The sequence below is a fragment of the Macrobrachium nipponense genome, chromosome 9, assembly GCF_015104395.2.
Source record: "Macrobrachium nipponense isolate FS-2020 chromosome 9, ASM1510439v2, whole genome shotgun sequence".
NCBI lineage: Eukaryota > Metazoa > Arthropoda > Malacostraca > Decapoda > Palaemonidae > Macrobrachium > Macrobrachium nipponense.
The window spans coordinates 46,550,298-46,577,005 of record NC_061110.1 but is presented as its reverse complement, the minus strand read 5'-3'; the positions used below and the strand labels follow the sequence as shown (position 1 = coordinate 46,577,005).

At 38.1% G+C, this 26,708-nt stretch overlaps 1 protein-coding gene across 29 annotated transcripts in view; it reads left to right on the top strand.

Annotated features, from left to right (window-relative positions):
* The window catches only part of LOC135218273 (ELAV-like protein 1), a 314,052-nt gene that overhangs the window by 154,331 nt on the left and 133,013 nt on the right, over positions 1-26,708 (top strand). For 18 of the 29 annotated variants that reach the window (XM_064254463.1, XM_064254457.1, XM_064254460.1 and 15 more), the window contains one exon: positions 16,999-17,249. In XM_064254463.1, coding sequence (XP_064110533.1) covers positions 17,030-17,249 — 220 coding nt within the window. In that variant the 5' untranslated portion in view covers positions 16,999-17,029. Of the gene's footprint in view, positions 1-1,192; positions 1,472-16,998; positions 17,250-26,708 lie in introns of those variants that run through there. The other 11 variants (XM_064254464.1, XM_064254459.1, XM_064254462.1 and 8 more) reach the window with 4 other exon arrangements.

Here is a 26,708-nt window from a genome sequence, read left to right as displayed (position 1 = left end):
AAGGGAAAAAAAAGGAGTTGCCTTCTTGGGTATTTTATTTGTGAAAACGTAGTACAACGTTCCCTGTCATAATCCTCCCATCTTGGTGTTGGGCAACCTAGGAGTTTTGAGGGAACTCCGTGGCGTTTGCTTGACTGACGTTTTTCCTATCCTCGACAGGGGACCATTGTACGTACATAATGCACCTTCAAAACAACTGAATCTAGAACAGTGTATAGTTGTGTATGTTAATGTTTACGTTACATGTTTTAATACGAAAATCAGTGTACCTCTTTTGTTTATGGAACACTGATTTTTAATATGAATTTAATGCAGCGGTGTCAATATTCATGGGTCCTTTGACTAAAATGTTAACACTTGCTCGGTGTATTGTGCGGTCTGCAAGAATGTCAGAATTTCATCACCTGGCCAAATTACAAACTATTGATTTAGCTTTTGTAAATTTGTATAGTCGACGCTAAAAAGATCACTGTCCAGTAAATAAGATAAAAACGTATGAATGGTTTTTAGAATTAGAATATTTTTGTGTGTGTGTGAGAAGTCATTTAAGTAATAGAAGCTATACGATATAGTTTGACATTTTGAGGGAGAGAAGCGACAACTAAAGTCCGTTTGTATGAGGCCATTTTTAATATTGATTTTGACGTGAAGACGACGACGTTATAGGGGAAAGGGGCGACGGGGTTACTGGCTGGCTACCTTTGAATAGGTCTGGATCGAAATTTGTCGTTTGGACGTTTTCTCTGTTGTGTTTCTGGGTGTCCTCTTTGTATTGTCAATTTCGTGCCAAGGGTACGGCAGTGTTTAGGAAGAGAACTTCGCATCGTGAATGCTCCTAATTATGTGGCAGAATAAAGTTCAGTTGTATGATTTTAATAAAAGTGTTTGTGGAGTTTAAGGGGGAAAGGGGGTTTTCGTTTTGGTTGGAAGGGGCTGTCATTATGAGAGTTTGGGCGGAGAGAGAAATGGTCGATACAGGGGGTAGAAGAATGGGGGTGTTGGAGGGTACGGAGGGTTGATTTGGGAGGGGAGTTTGATAGAAGAGGCGAAAGGGGGTTTGGATGGTGGGGAGAGGGGAAGTGGAGTGGTTGGGGAGGAGGCGGAGGCGATGGTGTGGTGGTGGTGGTGATGGCGGCGGCGGTGGTGGAGGGTGGTGGTGGTGGGTTTGTCGAGAGCTGGAAAGGCGAGGGCCCCTCATTCGTATGACGGCGCGGGGACTGGATCGAGGTATAGAAAGCTCGCTCGTCGTCGTCGTGCACTCGAACTCAATCCTCAGGGCCGCTTTTCTTCATTGTTGAACGGCAGTGCACGTCTACCTCGTCATCCAGGTCCTCGTTGAAGTTGTCCTTCTGCAAGTTTGAATCACCTTCGCACACTCGCCGTCCATACTTCTCTCAGCTACAACTTCTTTTTATAACATCTGCAAAATAGATTGTTCTCATCGCGGAGAATTCGGAACAAAAAGGATAGTGTACGTTGATGCCTTGTATTTTTTTTTTATTGTTGTGCTTTTAGTTTTGCCGTTTTCGTGATCGTTTTTGCGTTTCTATTATGAAATGCTTTTCAAGTGACACAGAGCATCTTGAAAGATCCCAAGGTGACATAAGAAGTTTGGAAGTGATGATGGTGGACAAAGACTTTTCCTTATTCTGCTTGAAAATAGAGGGAAGTCTTCATATAGTATATATTTTAAGTCATATCTTTACCGCAATTACTTTGTTGTATGTGTAACTTCAGTTGTACATCTACAAGTATATCAAGTTTGCATACCATTCGTTTTCAAATAATACGATGGTAATGAAAGTCTTTGCCTAGTCAATGTGAGTCATTGGAGTCAAGATTCCAGAAGTGTTTGTGATATATTTGTAGAATTTCGGACACGGATCTCATGAGGACATGGCTAGGAAAGAGCCTGTAGTTTGTCTCATGCTCATTATATGAACAGTGACGCAGTGAAGCTACGAGGAAACGACACAGAAGCAGCAGTGTGTGTATGTGAGTGTGTGTGTGTGTGTGTTTGCGAGGTTTCTTATTAAAGGAGTGGGATCGAATGAACACATGCCTTTGCTGGGCCGGTATCTTATGAATGGCAGTTTCGAGTTGCCTTGGCGCTCTCAATTGTTTGCTTCACCTTGTGGTGGAAGGAAGCGCGCCCGAAATCGCGGTTTTATCGAATCGAGAGATGTTGAATACTGACCTATTCTGCTGTGTTTTATCTGTTCATTATTATTTTGATAGTGTGTTTTTTTCTTCCGAAGTGGACAAACCCTTTATTTCATGACCAAAGAAGACTGAATGACGTTTGAATTTCCCAAGAAAAATTTGTTTTATAGTAATAGAAGTTGCACAGCTAGTTCTTGTTAGAGTGGACGATGTGTTACCGAGGCGAAGTAAGGACGTACAGCCAGGTATTTGAGAAGTTACGTTTCCTATTGAAGTGGAATAGTTCGTCTCAAAGTTTAGTAAATTAGCAAAGAATTTTATTTGAATGACATCATTCCTTAAGTTGCTTGAGTACATGAAGTTGAAGGAGGGTCTCCTTGGAGTTGAAGTGCCTCGTATGGCAATGATTCATTGAGACTTAATTCTTTATTCCACGAGAAGTGAGGACTTGAGATCACTGGGAGACAAGTAAAACGAAATCATTAAGTTGAAGCCAAGGAGAATTGTTTTATTTCTGTCGGAAAACTTGTATTTTTTTTTTCTTTTAGTTCATTTGCCTCAGAAATTCTAGAGTTTATTATTTCAAAACCGTAGTTCACCTGGAGGAGGGTCAAGCAATCCTGCCTTTCCATTTTCGTGGATTGATTTGGCTTTTATCTAATGTCAGATTCATAATTGGAATTGTTTGTAAAACGTTCTCTCTTCTCTCTCTCTCTCTCTCTCTCTCTCTCTCTCCTCTCTCTCTCTCTCTCTCTCTCTCTCAAATCGGAAATTTATTTATATTAACTAACTTAAGATGGCGAAAGTATTCTGCATGCATATATATATATATATATATATATATATATATATATATATATATATTATATATATATATATATATGTAGTATGTATGTGTGTGTGTGTGTATTGTGTCGTCTGATATGTCCTTAATAAAATAATGTTTACGGCGATGTCCCTTTGTGTACATCTTTGGGAGATACACAAATAAAGAGCGGTATTAGTTTCCCCATGGAGCAAAGAAAAGAAAATAGTGGCGAGTCCATTTTATTTACGTCTGGTAAAAAAAAAGAAAGAAAGAAAAGAAAAACAGACGCTTTCAAGCGTGTGGCTGTAATGAGGACGCTTTTGCGCGTGTTGTATTGTGTACAGATCATTTTTGTGTCATGAAAAATTCGACTGAAAATATCTTTCTTCCAATTATTCGGGAGAGGAATGCCTCCTCATTCATCTTGGGTGGTTATATCCAAATGAGTGGAACTTGATGGGGTGTGCTGGTGTAAGATGGTCTTCAGATGAGCAAGTCTGCGACGTTTTAAGTAGCGCCTAGTAGAGCCGTATGTGTGAAGAAAATACCTGACGTCAAATATAGCTCCTCCACATCAATGCAGAAATTGCTTATCTCCCCCAGCCGTCCTCCTCCTGTCAGACAGTTGCTGCTGCTCCCCTCTCCCTCAACTTCCCCTCCCGCAGTCCGCAGATGTAGTGGCATTAATGGTGTGGAGTGGGAAGGGTGGGAGGCGTAGGTTTGTAGTTGTAAAAGAGAGAGAGAGAGAGAGAGAGAGAGAGTCTTCAGGGTGGGAGCGTGGTTTGTCCTGTATTTATCGATCAGTTCTCTTTCTCACCTCTCTTTCTCATGCCTGATAAGTGAAGCATTTTTAGCCAGTGAACTTTGTTTCTGTTTCGTCACTTGAATAATTATGAATGTAGCAAACCTTCGTTTGAAATTTGTCGAAGTTTCTCACCGAAGTACGTGTGTGTTTCTTGTTTGGACCTGATACTAAACAAAGGCGATATTGCTTTGTTTTTGCCAGAATTGAAACTGGTATGTTTAACACGTCGAAGAATTGATTGAAGACCACGCTAAATATGTATCACTTTTGATAAGTCGCATCAGTGTCTGTCGGTGATACCTTCCATGGATGAATCATGGTGGTTCTATATTGTTGATTCTCTTGCTGCATGAATCACACATGTTAAGTGGGAATTTATGAGAGCTTCTCTCTCTCTCTCTCTCTCTCTCTCTCTCTCTCTCTCTCTCTCTCTCTCTCTCTCTCCAGTCCATTGTTTTTTTTACTTAATTCCAGAGAAAATGGCGTGTAAGAGATTAAGAGGATAAAGTCCAAACTCGGATCTGCGTTGGCAGGCGGGAGTGTGTTCTTTGGTTGGAAAATCAGCTGATTTGTCATAAGTGTCATATACCTCTGCTGTGGTATATCACTTTTGCGTTCATTAATTCTCATGTGATGTTTTGAACGATCGCTTCAAGCTACTCTGTTAGTGGTGTTTTGATGTTTCGAGTAGCGAGAGGTGTTATTAGCAGTAATGGTTTGGGAGTGTGTGTGTGTTGGGGGGTGGTTGACTTGAAGTTGTTGCTAAGCTGAATGCAGTATGTGATTGACTGTTACTTAATGCTTTGTGCAATTATCGAAAAATTCTTCTCGAGCTCTTAATAGATGCTGGCCTTGTTTTTATGTTCTTGAAGTTCATATAGGTTTAGAAAATCAAAGTGGCTTAAATTAAAGTGTACTGTATGGTGTGCCAGGGACACTTATCTGATCGTTTTTTGTGTAACTGATGTTTGACGTAGGTCATAGTTTTAATGGCATTTATAGATTTCCAGTATTTGAGGGGGTAAAAACAGATCCTGATTCATTGAAGATGTTAATATGTTGCAGATACTGGGAAGTATTGCGTTCTGTTTCATTGTGCGCTGCACCACAACATTTAATTGTACGTGTTATGATTTTCCCTCCAATGTTCCCTCTTAGACGATAAAATTCATTATGACGTTATTAGTTTTGTAAAGCCGTCATATCGAGTGGTTATCCAGTTGAATGTGAAAAGATCTTAAGAAAAATTTAAATTTTGGTTCCGATTAATTATTAAGTGGTAATTGTTTGGCGAAGTTTACTCAAGTTTTAATTTTTAGTGACGCCCTGATATGGATGATTCATTTTTATTCGATTTGTACAGCGCGACGCTTTTTCGAAGCGGTAATTGTACACTTCTTATTGCTATTGGTCTTATTCAGAGTTACCGATAATGTATATTTGTGATTGGTTACTCTCTCTCTCTCTCTCTCTCTCTCTCTCTCTCTCTCTCTCTCTCTCTCTCTCTCTCCTAGCGTGTACGTGTTTGTCTGTCTTACAGAGTGGATAGGAGTCTTTTTATCATTTGAAACATTGCACCGAGCTAAACATTTTCGGCAAAGCAGCTCTTGTGTGTGCAAATAGTTACTTCATATTTTCATGCTTCAGATGTTCGGCATTGTTTTTCCTCTCCTGTTGTTTTATCTTTAGCTAAAGAGATGTGACGTAAATTTCATCTTGAGCATTCGTCACCAATTGGTGCTACATTTGCTGTCGTTCAGTTACATCGGTATTTTCTTCCCTACTGGAAGTGACACACAGTCTTGCTGTAAAAAACAAAGGTATTGGTGAGGATTACGCTGTTTTATATTTTCATTAAACCTATTTATTGAGGAAAATGATGACTAAAATGCTAATTCATGGATTTGAGTTTTGTTTTTCATATGTGACACGAATTATTCCATGTTAATGGTGCCAAGTATACAGAAGCTCCATCCTGTTCTTGAAATGTGAATATTTTGGTACATATTTGTTATTTTATGTTATATTTGGTTTTGAAGTTGCGTTTCATATCCAATTGCAATTTTTTGCCGGTTTAGCTGTTAGTAATACAGTTTTTTCTTTGTTTTACAATTTTCAGCTTCGTAAGTTTTAATTACCGAGAGCGCATTTTCAAGCGTAAAGGAAATAAAAGCATGCACGTGTAGTCTCTGTTTATGATTATATTAGGAAGCAGATGCAAAGATCTGCCACCGGCCCACGCATGACGTTGTCATGTGGCATATTTAAGTAATGTGCTTCCTCGTATGCGCATGATAGATTGAAGTATGTTTCCAGTGTTGCTCTGTGAATAATAGCATTGTTTGTTATTCCAATATTATGTCTGTTGTTGCTGTAGTAACTAGAGGCCGTGGCTTCTCCTGTCTCGGTTGAATGGATAAGTACCTTGAAGAAGCTTACAAAAAAATAAAAAAAAAAAAAAAATAAATAATAAATTCGAGAGTAACTGATGACCAAAAGGCGAGGAATTGGAACGATTTTTAAAAGCCTAAGTACGTATACTACAAATGCTCACCAGGCTTACGAAATTTTCTGATTGCGGTGGTATTTGCGTAGTTTGTAGGTTATGCTTTATAACGCAGCAAACAGCGACATTTTGTTTGGTATATTCTAGGTTTTTCGTTTATATTTTGTCTCTGACAATTCTATAAGAAAAGAAGATTTGAAGATGGGAAAAGTACTTGACTTAACGGAACTCAAAACGAAAGCATCCTTGTGGTTTTCCAGTCGAGTTAGCTGTTGTAGAGTATTAAATAGATGGGACTGAAAGTTGTTCAAAAGCTCGGATGTGATTGAAAATAAGATTTTAGACATTATGACATCCCTGATGCGTTTATGTGCGACGCTATTGTGACTGGGGCTCGTTCGTCGGTTGTTTTCTTCGTCTCTCTATAGATAGTTTTGTTTTCCCATTTTCTCATAACGTTACAGAGGTGTGGATAGGTTGCATTCTCAAGCGTACCCCCTACCCCTTTTCTTTATTTTCCATCTCGGTTATTTTTCGTTCTTTCTTTAGGTTTTGGATAGAATAGAAAAACTTGACTACACACACACACACACACTGTCATCTTTCTAGCACAAATTCGTGGGTTATTGGAAACTCCTCTTCATAATTTTTGGCGTGTTACTCCTGATAAGTTAAATATTAAATTGTGGTAAATGTCAGCAAACCGAAGTCTTGGAGATTTTTGTCATTAAATGCCTTGACTGACATGCCACCTTAGCAAGCAGAGTTCATGGTAGATTAATAAGATTTACCTGTCTCACCGGCTATTTATGGAATGCTAATACATATACTGGATTATGCTTGTCCAGAAAATCTATGGAAGATTCCATACTCATTTCACTAGGAGTTGAAAATACGATACTAGTCATCATGAAACGAGCCTTTCAAGTCTTTTGCTTTCTGCTTTTTTTACTTAATTTGAATTTCTGAGTTTTTTTAAAGCAAGTATATATGCAGATTTTCATAATGCCTAGTATGGTTTTACCTTTTCTTCCCAGCAGTAATTGAATGAGAAATAAACTAAATTAGAGAATACATCAGTTGTTTTCCGAGTGTGACACTAACAATGGGAGTTTCTGCTCAGGGTGTACATATATATACAAAGATTATTTCCATTGTTCACGAAGAATATCTCTTGGGGTCTGTATTTTGTCAGATAGCAATAGTCTTCATTTGATTATTTGTCTGATTCTTTGATTGGTTTCTTTAAAGAATTGACCAGTATATGATTTCACTTCATGAACTAGTTACGTTCCGTTGTAGTTCGGTTTCGAGTTATTGAATTATTAAATTAAACCTTCAGTCATACTGATGCTTGTGTAGCCGTTAGATTATGTGCTGAAGACTGAGACAAGGAGAAATTGATTATTTGTTTTCTCTCATGTAAATGCCTGTGTTAATTGGTGTCTTCTGGAAGTAGTCGTAATATTTTTAGATTTTTTTTTTTCAACATGCTTTTTTTTTCCCAACATGCAAATCTCAATTTTCTGAGTGATATTGGTGTAGGTCTTGATAGAAAATGATATCGTTCTGCATACACACAGTGCTCCTCTGTATCAGCTACATAACATGATGTTAGCTTGCTTTTTCTTGAGTGATGTTTCAAGCGGAAGTTTCTTAAAGAGAAAGGTTGGCGGTTGTGCCTGACTGCAACTTCGGCTGGCCTGTTGCTGCACTCCTAAGCCGTTGTTTTGTCATGTCCCTGAACCAACTCGATCACCCGGTTATCAGCAATATTTATTTTCTCTTCGTGGATTATATTTAGGAAAGATTCCGTTGCAGGCATAATGATGATTTTGTTATTTGGGAATTTTTTCTTAATTCTCTTTGGGTGAAGAGTGAAGTTGGTCGAGTTCAAGGGCTATTTCCATTTCATTATACCTCAAAGATGACAGTATAATATCTGATGATTCATTGGAGAAAAGGTGTGATGAGATTTCACCTGGCAGGGTCATCTCTATTCGCAGGAAAGTTTGTTTCATATTGCGATCAAGAAACCTGTTATTATTATTATTATTATTATTATTAGTATTATTATTATTAAAGCCCAGTTTTTTTTTTTTTTTAAATTAAAAGTCAATAGGTCACAAGTATGGCGTTATTTTATGCAAGTGTTCCTAGTCGTTTTAAGCTGTATGATGGCGGCGTTTTTGTCCGTCTTGTGGAGGTTTCCAGGTGTATCCAAGAGATCACAGTCCGCCTTAGCACCTGACCAAAGGGTAAGCTATTTCGGGAACACAAAATACTCCCTCCCCTAGACGTTCATGAAGTATATAATAAGAGAGTTGTTTGCTACCTCTTAGCGTTGCATGCTGGATGTGTTGGTGCTGAATTCGGTTTTGTATTTGCTGATTTTATTTAAAACTTCGTCATAATTGAGGTTTTGTTGGTTGCACGTCAACTCAAATGAGGATTTAACGCCAGCTCATAATCTGGTGTGCAAAATCTCTGCAGAAGTTTCCTCAGAGTGATCTTTCCCAGGTATCAACTTCATATTATGGTCAAACGAAGCCTGCCACTGGTTTTGAAGTGTACAGACTGCTGAAATTATTCAGAGAGAGAGAGGAAGGAGAGAGAGAGACGAGGAAGAGAGAAGAGAGAGAGGAAGGACTGATAGAGAGGAGAGGAGGAGAGGCAAGAGAGAGAGAGAGAGAGTTTTCCCTAAGTTCTCGTCTTCAGTCGTCAGTGCAGTGCCGAGGCTAGGCGTCGCCAAGCAACGCGAGGGAGCTATTTGCCGTTACTATGACAACCAAGCACGTGACCGCCATGCCACCGACGCCGCTGTAGCCGATATTCTCTTCCAAACCTTGGTCCCTGGCCGCCGCCGCCGCCGCCGCCGCCGTCGTCTCCTCCTCCCCCTCCCCCTCCTCCTCTACTACTCACGAACATGTGTCTCGGAGTAATTCTCTCGGCCATTAAACTCCGTCGCTTTATTTTGTTTATTTATAAATTATTTTTGATACCTAATTCTTATCAGTTGTGGAAGGGCAGTGATATTTATTCGCTAGTAATAGCTCTTGAGAGCCAACTCAGAGGTTATGGTGTCACAAAGGGAACAGCATAAAAGGCGTTTTGTGAGTCTGTTTTTTGTGGATACATCAACGCTTTGGCTGCAGTGCAGTCAACTACGCCCAATATATTGCCTTGTGCGTCTGTCTTTTTGAGTGGAAGGGGAAGGGCTGGTGTCGGGATTGGATAGTAGCTCTTGCGAGACAAAGAAAACTTCATTAATAATGTCACTTTCGTTCATTTGGCTACACGGTTGATTAATTCACATGAAACGGACTTGGGATTGTTTTTCCTTGAGCTAATTTTTCCTTTGTGACGACTTGTTGAATGTTATGTTGGCTTTGAAGTCATTCACAGAATATGCTCAGGTGGTCAGCATGCAGACGGTGAGGTGAAAAAAATTGCATTAGCAGTCTTGCCTCGTATATGAATCATTTCAAGAAGTATAATTATTTTTTAGTATTTTCTTTGCTCAAGAGTGGTCGAATAGTGCATCGATCTGTCTTGGATTTTACATCGAGAGTAGCTCTCTCAGCACACATGGTTTACCGACGAATTTATGTTGTTGAATACTTTTCGAGAGAGAGAGAGAGAGAGAGAGAGAGAGAATCGAAGTGCTTAATATACTGAGAATATTTTCCAATAATGTGCTTTGTAGTCGTGTTGTAAGTTATTTCCTTACCGTAATCGCATCCGATTCATTTGGAAAAAAAGTGTTGTATTTTGAAATAACTTTGACTTCCAGTTTGTTTCCGCCATCAGGTCCATTAAATGGGGCGGGGGGGGGGGGGGGGGGGGGGGGGGGGGGGGCGTACCTTGAGTACGTACTGCGACAGAGGGACAGAGCACATTCTGGTACACCTTCCCTTATATTGTCGTCGATTGCAGAATTCTATTAAAGATGAAGATCGTATAATGATCAGGGTTTTGTATTTAGCTTTCGTTTTATTTTATGCAAACTATTATTCTTTTTCTTTAGTCTTTTGAACACTGGACAGGTGACCATTGCGGTGTCTGTACCTGGGTAATGGTTAAAATACAATTCACACATCAAACTAGGTGGGCTGTTATGTCTTGACCTTGATAAACTTTGTGTGACCTTCATGTTCTCCCTTTATCTTGTGACCTCCATCGTCGATCAGTTTAATAGCTTATTCTCTACTCAACCGTACACTGGCCAGAGCGGGCAGCCTTTCATAGTAGGTTACATTTTCACCTACTCTGAACGGTAAGGATAGAATAATGCCAAAATTCACCCATTCTATTATCTTTCGTTTAAACTTTGTAACCTACGTGTTTTTCCAGGTAAAACTTACGGTCAGTTCAGTTAACTTATAATATTACTTTGTTTGGTGTTGACAAATTTATTCAAGTTGGGGTGACAAAGCATCATTGCTTAAGAAAGGGAAAGTTGTCTATCAAAAAAGATACTAGGAATGAAGAACTTCTTGGGATCAAGTATTAGATTGTGTGGAAATAGGGGAGCTTCAAGCGAAGCATTGCGATGGAAGTTCTCTGTAACGAACCTAATTGTGTTGGAGGACGATCAGATAATTAGATTGGGTAAATGCGTAATCCCAACGATTATGGAAGGAAATAGAAAGAGAGAACGCTTTCGCAGTTTCTTGGCAAGAGTATGTATTTGGCTAGGATTGCTATTGGTTCCTTGGTGGAGAAGGATTCTGTAGGAGAATACGGAGGTTTTTTTTTGGCTGGATAGGTCATGATGGAAGTACGCGTCCATTTGCAGTAGTGAAAGATGCTATTCCTAGAGATAGGAATTAAAATGCGAATGCAAACATTCCTCGCGTTTATCATCATGAAAAGTATCTTTCCAGAACAAAATAAGTTTTCTCTTGTTGTCTCCCTCCTCTGGCTATCTCCCTCTCACTCACTCTTTTTAGATAAACGAGAGAAGGAAGAGAGCTAAGTGCGTGGTTTTTGCTAGATACACCTGGAAACCCTATAGGTGTCGTCGAAGACGTTACAATATGCACACCATTTGTAGCAGTACGGATTAAGGACTTTCAGGAAGTGTACAGTTCGTTGAGATCTGTTAGCTGTGTGTGGAGAGAGAGAGAGAGAGAGAGAGAGAGAGAGAGAGAGAGAAGAGAGAGAGAGAGAGTGGTCATTCCTTATCTTCCGTACAGTTTTACGAGTTCTTGGAATTGTCAGAGTATCGAAAGTCCATCCACTTGAAGTAATCTTAGTAGAGAGTCACTGCTCTCTCTTGGGCTCATTTGGGATAAGAAACTTTCTTTTCGTTATATTTTTCGGTGTCAAACAAATCCTATTCCCAAAGTACCGGTAGTTCATTTATTTTGGAATTATCGGTAGTCATATCAATGAGTTACTAGTCAATGCTTAACAGTTCCTTGGAAATTTTCATATGAAAGTAAACTGCATCAGGAATTGTTTCATGTTAATTAGTGGAAGGTGCTGGCTTTGAGTGAAGGGTGGAGCGAAGCGCCTTTCTGTCCGTTAAGGTTTGGTCATCTCATTTTCAGTGTGACAGGCGGGAGTTTGACGTCATGTATAAGGGATCTATTTATGGAATCTTTTTCAGTGGAGAGAGAGTGAGTGAGCGTGTGTGTTTGTGCTTTTCTTAATGTGTATGTGTTTTTACGAATGAAAGAGTGGGCGAGTTGTGTTAGAATTCTAAAAGTGAAGTCTTCGTTTTAATCAGACTGATGTTCCAATTCGTATATAGAGTACGTTCTTGTAAGGGACAAAATTATAGTATCTCGAACGAATAAAATTAAGGACGAATGATGTAGAAAACCGAAACGTTTTCAACTAGTTTCGTTTTTTCATAGAGATTATTCTGTTTTACGTAACCAATTTCAGTTTATACAGCTCTTCATAATCATTAAGTATTATGCCTTGGGACTTCTTCAGTTTGCATAAGTAATTTTTTTTCTCCCGACAATACTTTCGTTAGACGATTAGTTCAAGGGTTTTGGGCTATACAGTAGAATTAGATGAAAAATAGGCGTTCACATACTCGCATGCAAGCTCATGCTGAACTTTATTTACAAGTCCGCTTCGTTTTTGCCCACATGATTCCGTTTCCTTCATTCTTTTGCATATCCTTCTCCCAGCTCCCTCTGAATTTTAGTCCAGCCTGAACGTTAGCGTAAGTATATTTACTGTTTCATGCCGGCCTTCGACAGCTGATTGGAGTCCTGGTGGGGGGATTTGAGCAGGTTTGGATCACTGTTTTGTTTGCTTCAAAAAGAGAAGTGGAAACATTTCTTGGCCCTTGCCTCATTCATGGACGCAACCAATTATTCTCATGTCATTTATAATATATATAGGAATATATATATATATATATATATTATTATATATGTTTGGTGTGTGTGTTGTGTTTGTGTGTGTGTGTGTGTGTGGTGTGTGTGTGTAATGTGATTTTAATAATCGTCTACTACGAATCCTTCCGTCATGAGAAAGATATGTTTTCATTCAGTCTTGACATAAACCTTAAGGCGTTACGATGTATAGCACGTGTGTTGTATGTGTGTGTGTGTGTATATATATGTATATATATATATATATATATGTGTGTGTGTGTGGTAATGTAATTTTGATAACATTTTTGGCTCATGCATTTGTATTTATCGACGATGTTGGTAGTATAATATTTTATTAAGCATTCATATGGAGTATGTTTACTTGTCTTAAACGAGAATGGTTATATCTTCCATTGCTGTGATCTGATTTAACGTAGAACACAAAGATCTTAGGAAGCTCACAAGGCTTATCTTGTTCATTTTCTTATTGAAACTAATGTCAGTTTTAGGATGTTTCTGATTTTAATTAGAAGTAAACCTGATAACCTACAATCACGGTGATTCAGCTGCTTGCAGAAAATCGTTTCCAGCGTATAACTACTGCGCAGTTTTTTATGCTTCCATTCAGGTAAAGGTCTAGAAGTTCAGTGCCTAAGTCTTGTGATGGATAGGCTCTGACGGTGGGAGAATATCAAAGGTCAAATGGTCCTTTTTGGTCTGGGTAGAAAGGCCAAGCATTATTTTCACTTGCGGGTTGGTTTAAGTCCTGTTGACATTGCTTCCTGGATTGTATTAAGTTTTAGTTGAAGGCTTAATGAAGTAAAATATTTCATGATTGGAATTAGTCATTTTTTTTATTTGGAAATCAAGTATTTCCAAATGTGTGAATTTTATTTGTTCAAAAAGGTGTCAAAAGCCTCCGGGTTCACATTCCTTACATTTGCACGACACCTGAAGTGTACAGAGAAAAAGTTTCTAGTTAGTGTAGGTGAAATCTTTGTGAAGCCTTGCAGTGAAGCGCTCACTGTCTGGGAGAGGAAAGTGTTGTCAATTGTAGGTTGAGTGTTTGTGTGAATGTAATTATTTCATGGTTTGGAATTATATGTCTGACGTGTGTAACATATAGTACAGTATTTTATTAGGAGTGCAACGGTGATATTTTAAGTGTTTTTCACTGACTTGTAGTTTTCGTTTACTTATAGCTAGATGTATTTTGAAAATGGGGAAACTCCTTATCAGGTTCACTGATATCAGCTAGCTACAGCATTTATTGTAAAATCGTATCTGTTCCTCAAATTACGACCAAAACCATTCTTTCAAAGAGGAGATTTAAGGCAGAAGGCGTGTAGTGTGGTTCACCGTCATGTTAATTTAAAATTGTGGCATTTTGGCTTTTTCTCCTGGAGATTATATATATATATATATAGATAATATATATATATATTATATATATATATATATATATATATATATATATATATATTTATTCTTCTTCTTCTTCATAATAGCCCACAAATCTCTTATCACATCTGCTGTCAATTCGATGACTTCCCACATGACTCCATCCATAAATATATTCAGCAACCGTTTAGACACACATCTTGTCTCACTCATTTTCACATCAAATCACTCTCTCTTATTCTCTTCTGCCCTCCTATACTAGCAACATTAGCCGGTTTATACACCTAAGCAGTGCAATGGACCTCATACACCCTCTATCCCGCGTAATACTTCTGGATTTTATGCAACATATGATTTAATTGATCTCGACTCTCTCTCTCTCTCTCTCTCTCTCTCTCTCTCTCTCTCTCTCTCTCTCTCTCTCTCTCTCTCCAGAGAGTTGCCTCAATTATCTCTCCCTAGTCCTATGCTTCATGCCATCATGTTATATCTGCTCAGAATAACTGTACAAACTTACACTGTCGTTCTTACATAGCCGTTATTAACATTCATTTGCTCACTTGCACTGAACTTTCCCAACCTGAAAAAATATACAAAACTCCCCTTTTCTAATTCTAGTTTCTGTAGTTTCTTTACTCTAGCCCTAATCAGCATTGTACCAGCTGCAGACATCGCCGTCCCGCGCTTTATTCACAGTTCTCACTTCATTTCACCCATAGAGATATTCATCAGCCATGGAACCCGATGCACTCTTGTCTCTGACACATTTATACCAAACCCCTTTCTCTCCTCTATACCCTCTTAAGCCTGCAAACACTGCTGGCTGTTAATTTTACCCCATCGACGAATTTTGCAAACTCCCCATCTGCTCCTTCCACCACCTTGTCTTTAATCATAGCTCAAAATTTTCCATTTTTTTCTTTTTATGTTTTTATCATTCCCTCCTTACCGTATTAATCTCCATTTTCTTTATTAATTCTGACCACATTTTCACACCTTTCAAGCTTCTAAGTTTGTCAATCATAGCTTTCTCTTTATTGATTAAATAATGCTCATATTTACCTTCAGATGTTCCCCCATCGCATTATCTATCAGTGTATTCTCCTTTCTACTGGTTTAATATATCTATCAAACGTTCCATCGCCTTTTTCCCGTATAGGATGGCATAGACTTTGGAAACCATGTATTTCTAATAACCAAGCCACTTTCCAAACATTTCCAAAGAACTCTTATTTTCATTGACACCAGGAGCTTCATAACTACTGAAACATCAATGTGCTATTTTTTTTCCGTGGCTGGGCCAAGTACATTAACTGTTACAATGTTTTCTTGTGCAGTAGTGAATCTTACAGTACTGTCCGCGAAATGGAAAAAATCTCTCCCTCACTCTTCTCTCTCTCTCCTCTCCTTCTCTCTCACTCTCTCCTCTCTCGCTCTCTCTCTCTATATATATATATATATATATATAATCTATATATATATAATATATTATATATAGATAATATTATATATATATATACAATTTATATATATATATAATCATACAATGTGCATCTTCAGTCTGTTGAGATAAAAAACACACATTAACATTCAATAAGAGCAGGATTCTTAATATAGTAAAAATACAAGACTAAAATTAAAATTAACTTGTCAATTTTTAGTCCTTTATGTCAATTTTAAGTTAATTTTAGTCTTGTAATTTTACTATATTAAGAATCCTGCTCTTATTGAAGTGTTAATGTATGTGTTTTTATCTCAGCAGACTGAAGATGCACATTGTATGTGCGAAACCGTCTCTCAAATAAATGTTTCTTCTGATGTGGTTGTCTGCGATTTCCTGAATGGATGTATGTGATATACCTGCATAGCCTATTATATATATATATATATATATATATAGATATATATATATATCATATATATATATATATATATATATACATATGTATATATATATATATACATATATATATATATATATATATATATATGTATGTATGTATGTGTATGTGTATAATATACATATATGTATATGTATATATATATATATATATATATATATATATATATAATATATATGTGTGTTATAATATATATTATATGTATGGGTATGTATGTATGTATGTGGTCTGTTTATATAAAATATGGTAATATATTATATATGGAATTATATAAGGTATATAATATATATGTATATATATATATATATATATGATATGTGGTGTGTGTATTATACAATCGTACTCACTTCATATGATAAATGTTTTATGTGGTACATGTGTTTTTCTATCCACACTATAACGAGTGTTCTAACTTTCTGCTGGCATCGACATATGTTTATTCAAAGAGGTTAATTTAGAGATTTTTACGTTTTATATCGGCAATTTTTTTTTAAATGGAGTTTTGAAGAAAATCGGAGCAAGTCATTCATTGGTAATATTGAGAAAATTTTAATGTGATGTTCTGAATGTAAAAGAGAGGGCATTTTTTTTAGTGTGCTGTTGGTTGTTTATTTATTTTTATTTTTATTTTTTAACCTTCCAAGTGAATTACATTTCTCCTTCCTCTTTGTTTTTGTGATGAGTTTGATACTAAATTTAGTTGCTTATTACTTACATTAGAAAAAAATCTTCCACTGCGCCAAGATTAAACAGTTTCAAATGTATTTTTGATCGAATTGTATTTTAAGGTTTTACATTTCATGCCTTAACTTAACAGTAAATAAAAACTTTTTCATAGTTAAATTACCCAATATTGCCATTAATATTAACAATGTTGTTGACTTATTGATATACAACTATTGATGTCATATTTTGCTGTTGATTCATTGATATAGAACTGCATGAATTGCTTCATTGACGCTATCACGGTTGTTCTTTTTTCTCCCTCTCCATTGCGTGGTTCTTGTGCTGGCGCTGCTACTGCGCTCCCTTCTGCATCCATCGTCAACGTCTGGATGTGCTACGAATGACAGCAGCACTTTTAAGGTCAGCGTCGAAACGTGGATGAGCGGGATGATGAACGGCATGGATGGATGTACGACTCAGAATGGCACTGCCTCCTCCAACTCGTCTCAGAGTGGCCATATTGAGGAGTCCAAAACAAACCTCATTGTCAACTACCTCCCGCAGAACATGACTCAAGAGGAGATACGGTCACTTTTCTCTTCCATAGGCGAGCTCGAGTCGTGTAAACTAATAAGAGACAAGGTCACAGGTGAGTCAGGTGCGAGATCTACTACTTTCGTTGGCCCCTCTGTGCCCTTCCCACTCCATCACTAACGCAACCATTCCTCCCATCCCCTCCCTAAAGCTCCCTACTGACGCCTCCCTCCTCCTACTCATGAGCCCCTATCTCATTTCTTTCTATTCTTCATCCGAGGGCCCATACACGAAGAAGCATTTCCTCACTTGAGTGAATGGTTCACGTGTTCCCTCGCAGTCTATACAAGCGCTCCGGAAAGAATTTTTGTCATGAAATACTTGCACTCACCTCCGTGTGTGTAATCTTTGATGGATTTTGAAATTCTTTCGTCAAGTGAATGATTGCTTGTTGCTCAGGAAAATTCTTATCAGTTCAATGAAGTCCTTTCCTTGCCCTTCCCCAATACCCTTCGACCTTTGAATTAATTCTATAGCATCGTAAGGTTAGTATACTGAATAGCTGAAAGACATTGGATCATTTATATTAGTGAACAAAAACTTTTTGAACTTTATTTTGCTATCAAAGTCTTGATTTTTGTTTTTAACTGCAATGGATCAAATTTATGTTGTTTGTTTTCAGTGTGCTATTTCAAAAATTTTGCTTTTGCACACTTCAAGTAATGCATCATGTCCTTACGTAGTCAATGAATGGTCGTCATCACAGATCTTTAGCTTATCAGTGTATTAAGAGTAGTTTAAGAAGTAGTATGATTGCCTTTTCAAGACTTTCGGATACCCTGGGCTGGCATATTCTGCTAAAGTAATGTTTTGTCTATATTTAGAGTTTTTGATAAACAAGGCTGGTACTTACCTGAACATTCCATGAAGTAAGGTACATGATAAACAAGGCGGGTACTTACCTGAACATTCCATGAAGTGAGGTACAATCTTCATACAATATTAGCACACCTGCATGAAATATTTAAAAAAAAAAAATCTTTTAACGTCGTGGAATGACTAAATTTGAGTTAGCGGATTTTCTCAGCTATTGGCTTCGTAACCACCTTACAAAGCCACAAGGAGAATAGTTCCATGTGATAGTGAGTATAGGAAATGTAATAATTGAATCTTCAAACCGTTATGTAAGAGAATCAACATTCAGCAGACGCCCCCAGCCCCGTGCATTTGAAAGTCTACTTTTTAGAGGCTTATGTTAACTCACTCCAGCATTACTTATCTTAAGGTTATATGCTTGAGTTGATTATTCTGCTTTCCTTAGTTGTTGGTCATTCTAGATGTTAAGTTTGCTTGCTAGACTGTATTTTATGATTTGTATGCTTGTGTGTCAATATATTGAATATTAGAATGGTAATATATTTATTGTCATATTGAACAATCTGGTAAGTTAGTTCTGAAAGTTACAATTTTTCTTTATTGCAATTATATCCTTTAAAGGTCTGTGCATTGATTTTACTTAAACTTGTGGAAAGGTTTGTCGAGGAATGCAGTTTTTATCCTGATTATTATTATTGTTATTATTATTATTATTATTATTATTATTATTATTATATTCGTTAAATTTTAAGAGTGTGGTTACCACCAATATTTTAACTTTGGAATATCTGTTCAATACCGTTATGTCGAATCGAAATCCTCTTATGTATGGCTCAGGATTCTTTTGTATATAAAATTTAAAAAAAAATGAATAAACTGGCTGTGGATATTGGACTGGTCCTCTTTAGTTGTTAGTTTCCAGGTTTCCATTCCATACCCACTTGTTAGTTTTCGTGATGCTTGGCTGCCTTCAAATTATAAAATGATTAAAGAAACCGCATTTTTGTGGTATAATGTTTGTCAAACATTTTGGATATTGTGCTTTCATAAGAGAATGCTGAAAATAAAAAAGAAAATAAATCGATAAAGGTATTTATAAAGCAACCCGTGCAGTTATCAATGTTTTCGTAGAATTTTGCTCCAATTTACTTACCATTAAGAAGTATTTTTTTCCCTCTGAACCAAATGGAAGAATTACTCTTGCAGCAAATCTGTGATCATTATAACACTTCGTGTTTATTTCTCGGCCGTTGTCTTAGTCTTTTGCGTGCAGACGAGTTCTAAGGCCTTTGAAGTAAATAATGATCATAGTATTAAGCATCCTGGACCGTTAGTTAATTATTATTTCAAGCAATATTAAATGGCCAGGGGTGAATACTTTCAATGATGTTTTTTCGTTCCAAATACGCTCAGTTTATCAGACATTTTTTGATAGGCAAAAATCGAGTAAATAGGATATAAACTACTGTTTAAGACATCCGCACGAAGTTGAATAAATTGCCATTTTGTGTACACTACTTTTACCATATGACTATCGAGTAAAGGAAGTGGCCACAGATTAACATAGAAGTAGTTGGTCAGACACGCGACGTGAGGCGAAGAAGAAAAAAAATGAGTAAAAGGTTTTGGCTCGAGACCTAAGGAACTTTTTGTCTTAAATTTTCGGTTTTGGCTCGAGACCTAAGGAACTTTTTGGTTTAATTTTCGTTTTTGTCTCGAGACCTAAGGAACTTTTTGGCTTAAATTTTCGTTTTTGTCTCGAGACCTAAGGAACTTTTTGGCTTAAATTTTCGTTTTTGTCTCGAGACCTAAGGAACTTTTTGTCTTAAATTTTCGTTTTTGTCTCGAGACCTAAGGAACTTTTTGTCTTAAATTTTCGTTTTTGTCTCGAGACCTAAGGAACTTTTTGACTTAAATTTTCGTTTTTGTCTCGAGACCTAAGGAACTTTTTGTCTTAAATTTTCGTTTTTGTCTCGAGACCTAAGGAACTTTTTGGCTTAAATTTTCGTACTGCATCTCATACGTTGCGCAAAATATCACAATGAACTTTGTACCCCCCAGATTCCGCTGCCCCTCCCGATTGATTACTCGCGCGTACCAGCGCACAAGGTCATACCTTGCTGGAAGTCTCTGTCAATAGAAAGGGTAAAAGTTACAGTGTCATCCCTCTTTTCATTCCAACCCATTTTTTCCTAATATTCAATTGGCTAATTTCCTTGACCTTCCAAATCTTCAAATAAATATTATATTTGGTGTTTAAAGATGACTCATGAGGTTTGTGTAAGCGTGCGTCTGAAATTATGGAAATGCAATGCCTTTAATGATTGTATTATTTTTCGTTATTCAAATGATAGTTTGACGTGTCAGAGGGCGTTCAAGAGGTTTGTCGGTCTGAATGATTTTAACTAGTTTACTGAATACTAACGTCGATTTAACAGTTTAAAATAGAAAAGAAAATCTATCATTTCATGGAAGTCTAGGGGAAAAGGTGATGTAATTGTTTACGAAGAGTAAAGATAACATGGAGCCTCATTTTGACTTGTGTTCAATACGGGCTTGACCGTGGCTAGTAAAGTGGTAAATCAGTATGAATGAATTATAGCCAAATTTTATCAGCTACTGATGAAAGGCACTTTTCATTCAATCCTTTCCCTTTCGCAGCATGGAAGCTGTGGACATGAAAAAAGGACCCACGTTTTATTTGTATGGTGATCATTTAGAATAAAAGAAGAATTCAAATAACTTTCGCCAGAGCTCTGTTGGTATTGTTTCCAGTTGGCATAGAAGTATTACCAGGCGGCATTAAGGAATATTTCAGGTGCATAACACCAACCCCCGGAGATGGAGGTAAAAAGGAGTCAAACGGGTAGTTTGCGAGGTGAAAGAAACAAAGAGCCATTTTATGTGATTGTTTCTAACATGTGGTTTATGAAAACAATTTTTTTTATTGAAATTTATAACTTTTGGAGATAATCCAGAAAACAGTACGGTTACAGTAAACGATGTCGAATAGACATAAGTGTAGTATAATCATAGTAATAATCTGAGAAAATACATAAAATTCATTTGAGACCAAACAGTAAATAACATTAAATGCAGGCTAGGAAAGAATGATTCACTAAAGGTGTCCAACATTCAAAATTTCTGCGACGGGAGACATTTGGCATAAATAACATACTACTCCGTCAGAAACTGGCTTGGCCCTTTTGGATAGGAGGTTCTTTCTTCCCTCCTACAAGGTATATGATTCAGGGAAAACTGTTAGTGTTAGTGAAGTGGTCGAGGATGGGTTGTTAATGTATTGTTTATTAGTGCTAAATTCCCTATTTCAAGTCCTCCACCCGCCTCCTGGAGGGACGACATTTCGGAGACTTGGATGGGAAATTCGATAAAAGATTAGTCATTCCCAATTTTCCTGTCTCAAACGTAATGCAGTTTTTTTTCCTTAAACATAATGCAGTTTATTTTTTTTTTTTCCTCAAACGTAATGCAGTTTTTTCTTCAATCGTAATGCAATTTTTTGCGGTATTTTTTTTTTCTCAAACGTAATGCGGTGTTTTTGTTTGGAAAATTTTTCCTCTCAAACATAATGCAGCTTTTTTGGTACTTTGTATCAGTATGGTCATTAGCTTCGGAATTTATCACGTTTCTGTATAATGAGTGTAATCCTTCTCTTGTAATTAAATTGAGTCAACTTCCTTCGATGCTTTGCCCATAGGCCGTTTTCTTATCCAACGCAGTTGATTGTATTGCCAAGTTATTGTTCACTTATACTTCCAAGTTACGCTATCATACGATTATTTGTGTGGAAAGGCAGCTTACAGGGGTTAGTGTTGGTGGCTTTAAAACGGTCAAAAATTCTCTTGTCGACGAGTCGTTTTGTTAGTTTCATCAAATATCAGTGTTTTGGATTTTCTCTCGGGGCCACCGATCTCTGGCCATTTCATGAGGGATATATATCATCAGTAATCGTGAATGTGAATTGGGCCACAATAAATCTCAGAAATCCATTGGCAAGGCGCGTCAAGTTTGGCAATTATACCAGAAGAATATACGAGTTGAGAAAGGTCATTTATTGTGTTGATAAAATGGATCCATGGCCGCCCTTTCGAAAAACCGTGACTGACCTTTAAAAACTTTTTCGTAAATAATGATAGACCGCGAGAAGTCGGTGTCCTTTGCAAACAAGGGTCTTTGGTCTTGTGCCTTTATTGACGGCAGGTGGAACGTCCCTTTAAAACGTGTTACCTGGTTTCACCTGCTCGTAAAGGGGAACTGCCTCCACCCCTCCCCCCTCCCCTCATTGTATCATACGTAGGACGTTTGATGTCGTTGGTTCATTCACCCCCTTTTTATTATAGTTGTTGTTTTCATCCAAATTTGTGACACGAGGCTTTTGAAAGCTCCACCGGGAATGAAATTCAAGTATTCGGGGAGTCTCTCTTTTATAATCGATTGTGGCTGTGTTTTCAGAAATGGATTGTGGTGAAGTTTTTCTTCTTATTGGTGGCCGGGAGATTTTTTCCCCTTGAGGCATTGGTATTTATTGTCCATTTAATTGTTCATTAAGTCATTTTCCTGTGCCAGTTCGCCCTTTTTTTTTATTGAAACTACTTTTTCTGCGAGTAGTCGTTTGAGGATAACGAGTAGATTGTGGATTAGGCTTAATTTGACTTTGATGTTGTTCAGGTGTGATAATACACGATGTTACTTTGTCAGTTCACCTTTAAATGTATTGTTTGTGACAGGGCCTCCACCTTCCTCCAACCACTTCACCCCCTCCCCCCCGGGTAGGAATCTTTTCAAGGTCACTGAGGATGCGAGCACCTTCGCGTCCTTCTAAACCCACAGCCCCGCCTTAAAATATAGCCCCCCCCCCCACCCCCCCCCCCCCCCCCCTTCCTGTTCCTACAGTAGAAATAATCCATGCTAATGCTGAAGGGTGCCCAGCCTTTTCTTTTTCTTTCCAGAATGTCGTTGAAGAAAGTGGGCTGGTTTCTTGTGTTCGGGGTTTGGCATCTGTTATAGTTGTCGCGCCTTTGAAGTCGACTTCAACTACGGTTTATTTTTAGTTCTTATTACTCTGCATCATTTGTGATAGTGGCTTTGAAATTACTGTCAATGGATAGGGTGCTGGCAAGTTCCCTTGTGATTGTGTTTTGCACTAACCTTGAACTTTGGGGTAATGCCTACTTTAGTACGTGGAGTTGCTTGTCCCTGTTTCAATCCCCCAGAATCGTTTGAAATCAGGATTTTTATTTTTTCAACCGTATTTTCGAATGCAAGCACTAATTAAACTTTGATAAGGTTATTTTCAGCGAGTTATTTATATCGCTATTTTTTGTGCTTTTGAATGAAATTATGACCGGAAACGTTGACAGGGTAAGCGCAAGAGTTCTTTTAAAATCTCGTAATCTACCCCGATGTTTATAGATAACCATTCCTGTTATGTCAATATCGGGAAACGAACCGCGAGTAAAAGTTGCCATGGACGATTATTGGGATGGGCCAGCATTCATGACATCGCGAAGTGTCCGACGAGCGGGAGTACATTGGCGATACGCGTTTGAATTCGGGACGCTCATGGTGGTGGTGTGGGGGGGGGGGGGGGGGGCGTTGTTTCCACTCGCAGACGGCGTATATCGGTGGAAGGGGACCCCTGGTTTGTGGGGGAGAGGGGTCACTCGCAGACGGCGTATAGCGGTGGTGGTTGCGTCCTTTGTGGCCTCATCATCCTGGGAACCGCCTACCATCTGAATTCTTTAGCCGAAGAGATGAGAAGTGTGTTTTGTTAATATACGTATATTCAGATAATCTTCCATGAATAGTGGTTGACGTTTTCCCTAATCTTGTTCTATTTAAACCTTGTCTATTAATTGGACCCTTGAGTATTTTGAGAATTTATTTTTAATGGTGCTCTTCGATATATACGTAGAGAGTTGTGTAAGCGACAGTATACTTATTGGATGAATACCAAAAAAGTCATAGATTCTTGCAACGATCCTTTCTTGCGATGCTTAGTATCGTGTAATATTTTTGCTGGTGTGTTTCAGTCCAGTCTCTGTTGTCCTTTATATGAGGCGATTAATGAGGTAAAAATCAAAGTTTGTCTAGACTTTGAGACTTTGTAATGGAATTATAAAGATCCGATTTAAGGTACAATGGCGATATATTCGCGTGATCATCGGGACTGGAGGGGAATTTAACTACTGAGTAAACGAGGAAAGCCCAAGGACGAGAGAGAGAGAGAGAGAGAGAGAGAGAGAGAGAGAGAGATGCAGTGGGTGTTTCGGGGCGTTCTGAGGGGTGGTTGGTTGGTAAGGGAACGGCTATCGATCCGCTGGCGTCATCCCCGTCAGCACACGCACTCATGCTCGCTCTCTCCCCGAAGTGGTAGATTCTCTCTCTCTCTCTCTCTCTCTCTCTCTCTCTCTCTCAGGGATTGGTGAAATGACCTCTTCTGCTTCTTCCCCTCGCCCTGTCTCATCCCCTCGAGTCTGTTCCCACTTTACCCACTCCCCATTCTTCTGTCCCCTTCACCTTTCTTCCCCATGGCGAGAGGAAGTCGGATCTTTATGATAACCTCTTGGCCTGAACTTGAATGTAGACATTAAGTTTGGTTTTGTGCGGGAAAGGGAAAGGGAAAGGTGCAAAGTTGTTTCGACTGCGTAGGTAGGTACCGCTTTAGGGGTTTAGCGAATCCCCGTCTCGTAAACAAAGGAAATAGATTGTCGTTGCAAGGTGTGTTGGACTGAAGGGCTCCAGGGAGAGAGAGAGAGAGGGTATGCTGCTCTTCAATGATGGGACGGGGACGGACTTTAATAAACCGACCGGGAAGAGTTGCGTAACAATTTTTTTCCCCCATTTTATCAAGTGGTTGCATCTTTAGCCGACACGTCTCTGTGACGCGTTCTTGCCTATTTGCTTGTTGCCGTTTGGCTGTGTACAATATTTCTCTTGTTTTTTCTTTTGCTTACTAATGCCCTTCAAAAAGTTATTGTTTCCGAATACTCGGTGCACGTCAAACCCTCGTAGAACTCTCTCTCTCTCTCTGGCCGCTGTGCCTATCTTAAGCAGCTTGCATGGGATGATGGTTCATGGCGGCAAGTACGAACTGCGCGTTGACTTTTCTGGGGACAAATGTGTTTACATCTAGTAGGTAAGTAGTTTTTGCAGCTTGCATCTAGTAGGGCATGATGCTGTAAAGAAAAGGGAGCAGTATACTGGTAATTTCATGGGAAAGGTTGCCCCTTGGCAGTTTCATTCCTTCTTAACTAATGGAGACAGATTTTAAAGATTAGACCTCTGCTGTAATTACTTGGGCTCAAAACTGATTGGAGTACAGCTCAGAACTGATTATAGTATAGATATGAATGCAGGGTATGAATCATCTTTGAATGTTGTATCAATTTGATGTACATTGACACATCGGAAGAACATCGATTTTTCATTTGACTGCTTTTTACCAACGCTCGAAACGGAAGTGAAACCATATTGCTTCGAGTTGCACTCAGTTCCTGTATGAAGTGTGCCAATATCTGCTTGTATTTTAATAAAATTAATTTTGGTTGATTGGAGGGGAGGGACAGATGTATGCTGCTTAAAAATTTAATGTTATTTACTTTATACAGGGACAATCGTCCACTTATAGAACAGTTGTTGTAATGAAATGAGAATCTCTGAATCGCTGAATATAAGGTAGCCCAATCCACAAAAAGTAATATTAAATCTGCCTGACAACAAATTCTGCACTTCATGGATTAGAGGATGGTGCATTGCTGGCTTATAGTTACATTCTTAAAAAGTAAACAGCCTTTTATAAACCAAGACTCGCGTGGATGGTGAAAGTTATTCATACCTCCATCACTTTTAGTGGATTTCAACATTTTCACGAACTCATGCTGCAATTTTAACAGTTATTAACGTCAGTTTTCCTTGAAAATTCATCGTTAACAACGTAAATGTGGCCGTTAAATGTGGCCAGGAAAGATATTCAATGCCTTGTCACGCTTGCTCTTATCCATGTGTCAGGCATTGAAAATTTGTTAGTTCCCAAGAATTTGTAAATCATCTCTGCTTTCCGCTCAGACAGGGATTCAGATGACAACGGCCGGTAAATTGGTGGCTGCGTCTACAGACAGTGGTAGCAGTTAGTGGGTTACGTGACTGGCTAGTCGGGAGTAACGTAGCCCGGAATAAAACTCTTACTTGTCATTGACATCTGGAAACTAGAGGTTCATTTTCAAACAGCTGGCAAACTATCCTCGGTAAAAAGGGAATAAAAGTATTTTTTTTTTTAATGCGTCGAGTCATGTGGGATTTTGTCTTTGTTATGAAAGACAACGTTCAGTGTTTTTATTTTATTTTTTTTTATTTACAGAGCCAAAATTATTTTGCTGTTTATCTTAAGTAATTAGGTGGTGTATGCATGGAGTCGATTTTGTGCCTATCATTGAAGTTTGTTTAATAATAGAAAGAAAATGGTAACCGGCTTAAAACAGAAAGATGGAATACAAACATTCATATTTTCTCTCTTAGTGAATTTATTGTGGCCTGTGTATCGAAATGCATTGAATCGTTCCAATTTGAGATGGTCCGTAAATTGTAAGGCTTGGCAATTAAAGATAGTGATGCAAATAAGTTTATATATATATATATATATATATATATATATATATATATATATATATATTAGTAGATACATACA